The sequence below is a fragment of the Cololabis saira genome, chromosome 16 (genome assembly GCF_033807715.1).
Source record: "Cololabis saira isolate AMF1-May2022 chromosome 16, fColSai1.1, whole genome shotgun sequence".
NCBI lineage: Eukaryota > Metazoa > Chordata > Actinopteri > Beloniformes > Belonidae > Cololabis > Cololabis saira.
In genome coordinates, this window is record NC_084602.1 from 14,494,024 (window position 1) to 14,502,578 (window position 8,555).

Below are 8,555 nucleotides of genomic sequence, written 5' to 3' on the forward strand. Positions count from 1 at the left end.
TTGATTGGTAATGAATCCAGAATGTATGACATTTTTGTTTTTCTAATTGCATTACAGAAAATAAAGAACTTTATCACAATATTCTAATTTTCTGAGACAGTCCTGTATGTGTATCTTTCTCCATGTCTAGAACTGTGGTTGATAAACCCTCATTATAGCACATAAATATAAACCACTCTTATTTATACTAAATTTAGTTGAATGTTCGAACTGTGGAATCAACCATCACGCAGGGTTATAAAGCATGTCATCCACCTCTGAAAACAAATGCATCAAAAGAAACTGGTTTGGGGGCACTACTTTATTATGAAGTCAGTACAGTTCAGCTATCAACATAAGTTAATGTTTTAGTTTTTTTAAAAACCACTCTTTCCTCAATGCCACAGCCGGCATGAAATTTAGCAGAATTCTCCATTTAACAAAATGTCACAAACGACAGGAAATATCAACATTGGGGATTTTTTTTTATAAACCTCTGTGAGTTACTTTGCAGAGGTGGTTCCTAGTGTATTTTCAATTAACACAGGGAAAACTTGGGTGACGAATGTAAAAAATGGAAATCAAACTTTAACAAGTATTTCTGCATTAAATTTCCATTAACAGCATAACAATTTTTTGGGTTATCTGCTGTAATAGACTTTAATATACTGTGTCAGGACAGCTGACAGCAGAGTCATTCACAAACTGGTCTACATGTGATTTTAGTTTCTCTGTGGTGACACAAAAAAGGTCCATATCATAATGTTCCCTACAGTAGAATGTCTCCAGCTGTGTGTCAGTCATCTTCTTGTCATTTAACTGTCGTCACTGCTGTCGCTGTCTGAATACGCCCCGAGCAGGCTCAGGGATGACGACGCCTTCTGTGTAGCCTTAGAAGTATTTGCAGAATCAGCTGTTGATGCCTTTGAATCTGTAAAAGCAAAATAGACATTTACTGTGTTTTATATATCAAAGAAGGCTTAAACAAGAAATCAATGAATCATTGGTTGACATCATGAGGCTATAAACTGGATGAGACCTGTCTGTGAGGTGGTAGCAGGAATGATCTTCTTTGGATTTGGTTTGTTTACTGTCTCTGATGGTTTCTTTCGCACCACCAGGGAGCCGAGCGCTCCTCCACGTCCCAGCGTCCCAACACTTTTTTCCCAGCTCTCCATCTTCGCTCTCTTTACTCCTCCAGCTGATTCCCCCTGTTGAGAAGCACCATAAAACTATATTTACTTCCTGCTGCATCAGAGTCTCTGTTCAGAGGGAACAGATGTTTTTTTTAATTCTGCCTGTAACACTTTATAGCAAGATGTTGAAAATATTGTCCTATTAACAACCAAAATACATTTTAAGCATTTTAAGGATTATAAGAATACAAACAGCAACAGTTGGATGAAGAGTGAATGACGATGGGCCCATGACATCCATGGCCGACAGGTTGCAGATACATTTTTTTATGAACCAAAGCAGCTGTACAAACCTGTCCCTCAGATGGTTTGTCAGTGGTGAGAATATCAGTTGGTTTGTCCGCGCTGGACTTGTTCGAGTGGTGGCTGCTCTCCTCCTCCTTTTCTGAATCAGAGTCCGAGTCTCTTAGTCTTTTCACGAGAGAACGCTCCAACATTTCTCTGTTAAACAATGTTTTAAACAAATGCTTTAGGTTTCATAGTAATCATTAAAAAAAAAAACTGAATCAACAGATACTGAAGCTGGATGCCTTTTTTATGGTAAACAAATTACTAGATTTAGCAAAAATAGCAGGTCTCTGGTTGTCTATGCACCAGTCTTGCTACACTTCCTTAGCCTTCCTCACTCACCGCGTTTCACGCTCATCCTCTTCTTTTTCCCTTTCCTTCTCTCTCTTTTCCAACTCTCTGTATTTGTGGATCATTCCTTCGAAATCCACCCGAGCCTGCCGCTGATTCAGCTCCTTCAGTTCCTGGAGGTTCTCGAGAACCTCCATCTCCATCTTGGAATCCTTCGTGCGATTCTCCAAAACCTGGTGGAAGATTAAGCAAAGACCATCTTTAAAGTCCTGATGCTAATTGAAATAAAAACACCAAATCGCTTTCAAAAAACTGACCTTCATGGGGTTGTTCAGTTCCTCGTCTTCCCTGTCCTGCTGGATTCTCTTCTCTTCTTCCTCCATAAGCTTCTCTGCCTGGAAGTTTCTTGTTGCACCGTGCTCCATAGCATAGTCTGTGTTTTCTGGGTCAGTCTACAATCCCAACAATAAAGTAAATGGAATTACTCTTCAAGAAAAATCAAGAAGCACAAACTGAATTGCAGTTTCTGAGTGCACTTCTTCTCACCTTAAATGTAATCTCAGCAAGACACCGCGTGCATTTGATGTAAAAGCGGAAGATCGGCAGTCCCATGTAGAGCTCATTCTGAACAGTCTCTTTGCGTGCATTGAACTTCTTCCCCTTGTAGATGTACTCGCCGCATGTTTTGCACCTGCATATAAACACACTCCATAAGCAGAGGCTAGAAAAAGCCTCCCACTAAGAAATTCATATAATTATTAAAATAAATATATTAAAAAAAAATAGATATAGCCAAATTCCCTTCTCTGATAGACAGTTTACAAACCTATGACATCCAGTAAAACAGATTTGAGCGTGAACAAATTAAATATTCAACATAAAGGGTCCCTGTTGACAAAAAAAAAATCTTTAAAATTTCCAGAAAAGCTCCTATCCTCTGCCATGAGTCAAATGCGTGTCAGGCTGGACGGAGAGTAGCATTGTTTATAAAGGTGTATTGAAAATAAACTCCACTTAGATACCAGGATAAACAGACATACCGCATATTGAATGGGGCCATCAATCTGACCACATATTGACGATCCTTCGGGAGTTTAAGTTTGGGGATTTTAGCTGGATCGAAATCCGGAGGGTAATATTTCTGCAGGAAAACAAATAGTTAAAACAAAGTTAAAACAAAGTCCCGTGAGACACACAGAGTTTGATTTGAACGTCTTAAAATAGCAATAGTGAATATTTTATCAGCGTCTACATAAAGACATGTAGCTTTTCGGGAAATAAAGCAATTAATCTAAACAGTTTAGCACCAGTGCTAATGGTCGCTGCTGCAGCTAATGCTCTATAACTTACGCCCAAGTGAAACTTTGCGTTGGTAATTATTTATTTTTTCACTTACGTTCAATACTTTTCTTTCGGACATTGTGGCTTTTGCTGTTAATAACAAGAAAAAAAGCTATAAATCTCAGGAGAAAGTACTGAACACGTCTGTTCGGTGAACGGTGCTGCGGTATTTACTCTCGGTTCTTGTTTGTTGGTTTCCAGCTCGGAGCTGCTGCGCTGCTGCCCCCACGTGGCGGGGAACCGCCACTACAGCGAGCCTGGCAACTGTTCAACGTTAGGATATAAAACATAAATCACTTGAAAACTGAACATACTCAAACAGAAATTACTCAAGTAAACGTCCACAGGGAGGAACAAGAAACCACTATTTTAAAATACTATTTTAATAGTGGATCATTTTATACTGCTGCCCCTTTCACTTTTTTTTAATTGTACAGGACTGTCTCAGAAAATTAGAATATTGTGAAGTCCTTTATTTTCTGTAATGCAAAAATGTCATACATTCTGGATTCATTACAAATCAACTGAAATATTGCAAGCCTTTTATTATTTTAATATTGCTGATCATGGCTTACAGTTTAAGAAAAACTCAAATATCCTATCTAAAAAAATTTGAATATTCTGGGAATCTTAATCTTAAACTGTAAGCCTTAATCAGCAATATTAAAATAATAAAAGGCTTGCAATATTTCAGTTGATTTGTAATGAATCCAGAATGTAACATTTTTGTTTTTTTAATTGCATTACAGAAAATAAAGAACTTTATCAAAATATTCAAATTTTCTGAGACAGTCCTGTATATATGCTAATAAGAGTCATTTGTCTATTACTGTTTGCAACTATTTAAATCTGGGTTCAGTGAGCCAAACAATCAAAGACAAATTCCCTGTTTGGCATGTTCATACTTGGCCAATAAAGCTTATTCTATTCTATTCATACACGCTGCATTAGATTTCATTACTTACCGTATACGTTTTCCTCCACATCAACAGCTCCCATGCAGCAAGTTAGATTAGATTAGATTGTCCTTTATTCCTCCCTCAGTGGGGTAATTTGCTACGTGCAGCAGGAGTACACACAACACACACATGCAGCGAAAGGGTAAAAAAAGGGTAGAAAGGGTAAAAAAAGTTTAAAATATATAATTATAAAATATAAACAATATATACATTGGAATGAAAATAAAAGTAGTGCAGTAATAGAAAGAAAAGAAAAACAGTTAAAAAAAGCAGGTAGGATGTTTATGAGATAGACAGATATTGCACATCTTGTTGTTATTGTCCGTTGCTACTGTAAGCAGGCCTGGATGTGGAGTCTGATGGCAGCGGGAGGAAGTTGGAGTATTTTCCATCAAGATTCAAAACTCAGTAGATTTTGTTCTGCAATGCCATCGCAAGTCATCTGTCATGCCAGTGCCAGATATTTTACTCAAGCATACACATACATGAATACATGTATTGGTAAGTGAATTAATAACATCCAATAATGTTGTGGCAGGGTGGAGGAGCTGCAGCCACTCAGGCTGATGGGACACAGGTGTGGCCCGTCAGCCTCTCCACCCTGCCAGCCTTGATAAGGGAGAGACTGAGAAGCTATGTGGAGGAGCTGCTGGAGCTGTGCTTGTGCACGTGTAGCGGTGTTTGGGAAGTGTTTGACGAATAAAGGGTTCTGCACAAAACTCCCTGTCCTCTCTATCCTGTCGGTCGGGCCCCGTAGCACTAGCCTTGCTACAAATATCTTTATCCGTCAAAAGTATACCAAAAGTCCTCTATAAAATGCTTTTTTCCCATTGCGTGATCTCAAACTAAACGAGTCATTGTTTGACCACTACCCTCAGTTGCTGTTTGCTTAAAGTCTTTTTAAGCAGACAATGGAGGAGCTCATGGGTGCTGTGGTCATTCACATGTAATGGGATGTCACCAGACTGGTTTGGTGTGCAAACATCTGTCTGTCAGGCACATGGCCATATATTGCCTTTCATGGACGTGCAGGTAATGAGATTAAGGTTATGCCTACAGAAGGAAATTGGATCTTGATTACATATTGAGGTCAGCATGGGTTGACCTTAGGTCTTTTTTCAGCTTCATTGAAAAGCAGTGACGTCAGAAGATTGGTAGACTATGACAATTGAATAGATTAATAATCCTTGTGCCAGATGTACATATGTCCTTACCTACAAATTAACCCACATTTTTTACCTTAGAAAATGTGCCATCACAAGAAAAGAATAGAAAAAAGGGTAATTTTAAATTTATTGACTGCAAAACATAAAAAAAAAAAAAAAAAAAAAAAAAATTGGGGTCAGGGCAATGTTAGCAATCTGCTTGCTGCTTAAAAGGTTGTTTTTTTTTGTCATGGATTTCTCTTCCAGATGTTTTCAAATGCTGAAAGAGCTGCGCTTCAAGTCAGTTTAAGAGCAAGAATCTTCTACGAAGCCATACAATGTACGCAGTATGTAGTTAAGTGTGGTTTGCACTCAACACTGTAAGGCTTTCCCTGAAAAAGATATTTTCTTGACCTTTCAGCATTGATGCTTCCTTTCCAAGTGTGCAGCTTTCCCATTAGGCCCTGCTCCAACCCCATAACATCAGGGATGTAGGCTTTTAAACAGAGTTTTGATAAGAAACCAGATGGTTTCCCTCTTATTTTATTTAGAGTGTCAGGTTTCCACAAATATATTCACATTTAAAGCTGTGTCCTTGTGGATCAGTCCACTTTAACTCAGTACATTAAAAAAAAAAAGCGTTGGCCTAGAGAGGACAGCAGTGTTACTGGACCTGCTGTTGGGATTGACGAGGCCAACTGTTTTTATACAGTGGCTTATGTGAGTGTTCCTTAGCCTGTGCAGCGGCTTTAATTAAAGAGTCAGCCCTGTTATAATGCAGAGTCATCTGAGGGCCTGAACAGAGATTTCTCCATTTTTTTTTTTACCCTTTCAGTGAAATTACGTTAATTAGATGAATGGATGTTTAAAGTATTTCCAATTTTGCAAGGAATAACATTATTTTGAAATACTGTCACAATTTGTGGATGGAGATTTTTGGTATATTGATGAACCTCTGCCCATCTTTACTTCTAGGAAACTGTTTTTATACCCAGTCATGATCTGTTGCCATTCAACATATTTAGAACCACAACTTTCTCCTGTTTCTTCTTTGCAGAGCCACTTACCTCTGAAGCCCTTTGCTGTTCTTGTTCCAACTTTTTTTTAAAAACATTTGCTCCCATCAAATTCAATGTTCTGTTGTGTATCAAATGTGGGTTTATGAGATTTGAAAATAACAGCATTCTGATTTTTATTCATGTTTTACCCAGTCCTCTTTTTTTTCTTCATCTCCTTATTTAGAGAGGGTTCAGTTGTGCTTTGTGCTGCTATTATGCATGTGTTATTGTTCTCGTTTCTGACACATTAAAATGACTCATCATAACTGAGTCAGATGAGCAGAATATTCAACTGAGAGTGTTTTCCCCACATGCGAGAAATTCAAAAGAATAATAATAATGTGCTGAAAACTCATTGTAGCTGGCACAAACAGTGGCAAATTAAAGAAAGTGTCAGGGCTTTGATTTCTGTTCAGCTTTCAATTCAGTTCAATATTTTTTAATTGCTATGGAAACAGAGAGATGAATTCGAGCATCTCTGACCAAATTGGCATTGCAGAAAAGATTCTGCATAATTCTGAAAAACATACTTTTACAAGTGTAGATCCACCTTTAACCAGTCTGGATTTCATCCAGTCTGGCCTGTCCTGTCAAATATACAAAGGTGCTGAGCGAAGGTGCTCATGTCAAAGTTTCTATGAATATTTCAGAGGCTGGCTGATGTCAACAGCTCCTGGAAAGCGCCTATAAAAGGGGCTCCTTTGGACAGAAGACCTATAATCCAGGCTTCTCGCACACTTTGGTCCAGCCGCTGCAGGAAGGTCATCAGCACCATGGTCAGCGCCAGCACGCTCCTCCTGCTCACCTGCTGCTGCGCATGCGTGTGGCTCGCTCGCGCTGACGACTCCTCGCTGGAGACGCGCTCGCTGGAGTTCAACCTGAAGACCCAGCAGGAGAAAGATCTGGTGAGACAGGTTTGGTGAAAACGGATGTGAAATGTAATGAAACATTTCTATCCAATCATTTATTTTATAATTAGTTTGGAAAGGCGGTGTTGTGCCAAAAAGTGATTGCCTGCCAGAATCTGATTTCTTCTGATTTCTGGCCGCGGGAGCGCGCACAGCAGCCCGTTGAGCGATAGCGCTAAAACGTCAGATTTTCAGATTATGAAGCTCAAGAATGAGATCAATTATATTATTGATTTTTATTTATTTAGGCAGAAACAACTTTTCATTTACTGTATTTGGCCTTCAATCAATTTTTGGCAGGTGAAAATGCCTATGTGTGGTCCTTTAAAAGAGTTAAAAGCAATCATAGTGTTTATATTATGAAGCTCAAGAATGAGATCAAGTCATATTTAGGCAGAAACAACTTTTCATTAACTGTAGCCTATTTGGCCTTTAATCAATTTTTGGCAGGTGAAAATGCCTATTTTGTGTTGTAATGGTCCTTTAAAAGAGTTAAGAGCAATCTTGTGAGCTCTAGTGTTTATATTATGAAGTTCTAGAATGAGATCAAATCATATTTAGGTAGAAACAACCTTTCATTAACTGTATTTGGCCTTCAATCAATTTTTGGCAGGTAAAAAGACCCATTGTAAGGGGATAAATCAGATTCTGGCAGGCAATCACTTTTTGGCACGAGACCGGCATTAAAAAAAAAATTGTATCAAACTTCAAATTCATACTGTTTCCCACTAAGACTACTTTTCACCTGCTTAATATTTTGGATTTATTTGTCTTTACTGCAGATCGATGCTTTGCAGGGAGTTTTGGAAAAGCTGAGGAGCAAAGAAATGCCTTTAGAGAAGAAGCTTGGCTGGTTACCCTCGGCAAGTATAAACACCGGAGAGCAATTAACTACTTTACTTTATACTGTAATTATGTTTGAAATAAAGACTTTTGACCTTTGAATTGAATAAAAACAATAATCATGAAAATAAAACACTTGGTCACATTTCAGTATAGGCTACCTCAAATTTCCGTAAACATAGACCTCACTAAAACAATTAGCACAACGGATTGTGAGTCTTCACACAAATCCAAAGTACTTAAAGTCGTGCATTGCTGGGTGGACTGTATGGATTTGTGAATGTCTTCAGTTGATCTCTTATCTAATGGTTTCCCTTGCAGTGTGACGCAGGAGAGCCGTGCGCGGTGCGCAAAGGTGCGCGGATCGGGACGCTGTGCAGCTGTCCAAGAGGGACCTCCTGCAACTTCTACGTCCTCAAGTGTTTGTAGACGACAGCTGCAAGCAATTATGGAAAAGTTTGTAGGTTTGTCATGAAAAATGTGAGATGTGACTTGATATTTTGCAACTGCTGTTGGAATTGAAAACATAAAATTAAGGTTTTAAAAT

The 8,555-nt window shown here is 38.6% G+C and overlaps 2 protein-coding genes across 2 annotated transcripts; one reads left to right on the forward strand and one right to left on the reverse strand.

Moving 5' to 3' along the window:
• Positions 1 to 289: 289 nt before the first annotated feature.
• yju2 (YJU2 splicing factor homolog) lies at positions 290 to 3,288 on the reverse strand. Its single transcript, XM_061743125.1, has 8 exons — positions 3,151 to 3,288; positions 2,795 to 2,895; positions 2,301 to 2,445; positions 2,072 to 2,206; positions 1,806 to 1,987; positions 1,469 to 1,616; positions 1,019 to 1,190; positions 290 to 910 (listed from the first exon to the last, which is right to left on the reverse strand). The coding sequence occupies exons 1-8, from the start codon at positions 3,172 to 3,174 to the stop codon at positions 795 to 797; spliced, it is 1,023 nt and encodes a 340-aa protein (XP_061599109.1). The 5' UTR covers positions 3,175 to 3,288; the 3' UTR covers positions 290 to 794.
• Positions 3,289 to 7,019: 3,731 nt separating this feature from the next.
• On the forward strand, positions 7,020 to 8,486 carry LOC133462031 (cocaine- and amphetamine-regulated transcript protein-like). The gene is made up of 3 exons (XM_061743126.1): positions 7,020 to 7,162; positions 7,948 to 8,028; positions 8,330 to 8,486. Exons 1-3 carry the CDS (start codon positions 7,031 to 7,033, stop codon positions 8,435 to 8,437), a joined length of 321 nt encoding a protein of 106 aa, XP_061599110.1. The 5' UTR covers positions 7,020 to 7,030; the 3' UTR covers positions 8,438 to 8,486.
• Positions 8,487 to 8,555: the final 69 nt, after the last annotated feature.

Excerpts from the sequence above, each read along its gene's own strand:
- yju2 (XM_061743125.1), bottom strand. The coding sequence starts at position 3,174 with ATGTCCGAAAGAAAAGTATTGAAC. Across the intron at positions 2,896-3,150 it reads CCGAAAGAAAAGTATTGAAC|AAATATTACCCTCCGGATTT; the intron begins GTAAGTGAAAAA and ends GTTTTCCTGCAG. Across the intron at positions 1,617-1,805 it reads GAGGATGAGCGTGAAACGCG|AGAAATGTTGGAGCGTTCTC; the intron begins GTGAGTGAGGAA and ends ATTGTTTAACAG.
- LOC133462031 (XM_061743126.1), top strand. The coding sequence starts at position 7,031 with ATGGTCAGCGCCAGCACGCTCCTCCTGCTCACCTGCTGCTGCGCATGC. Across the intron at positions 7,163-7,947 it reads CCCAGCAGGAGAAAGATCTG|ATCGATGCTTTGCAGGGAGT; the intron begins GTGAGACAGGTT and ends TCTTTACTGCAG. Across the intron at positions 8,029-8,329 it reads AGCTTGGCTGGTTACCCTCG|TGTGACGCAGGAGAGCCGTG; the intron begins GCAAGTATAAAC and ends TTTCCCTTGCAG.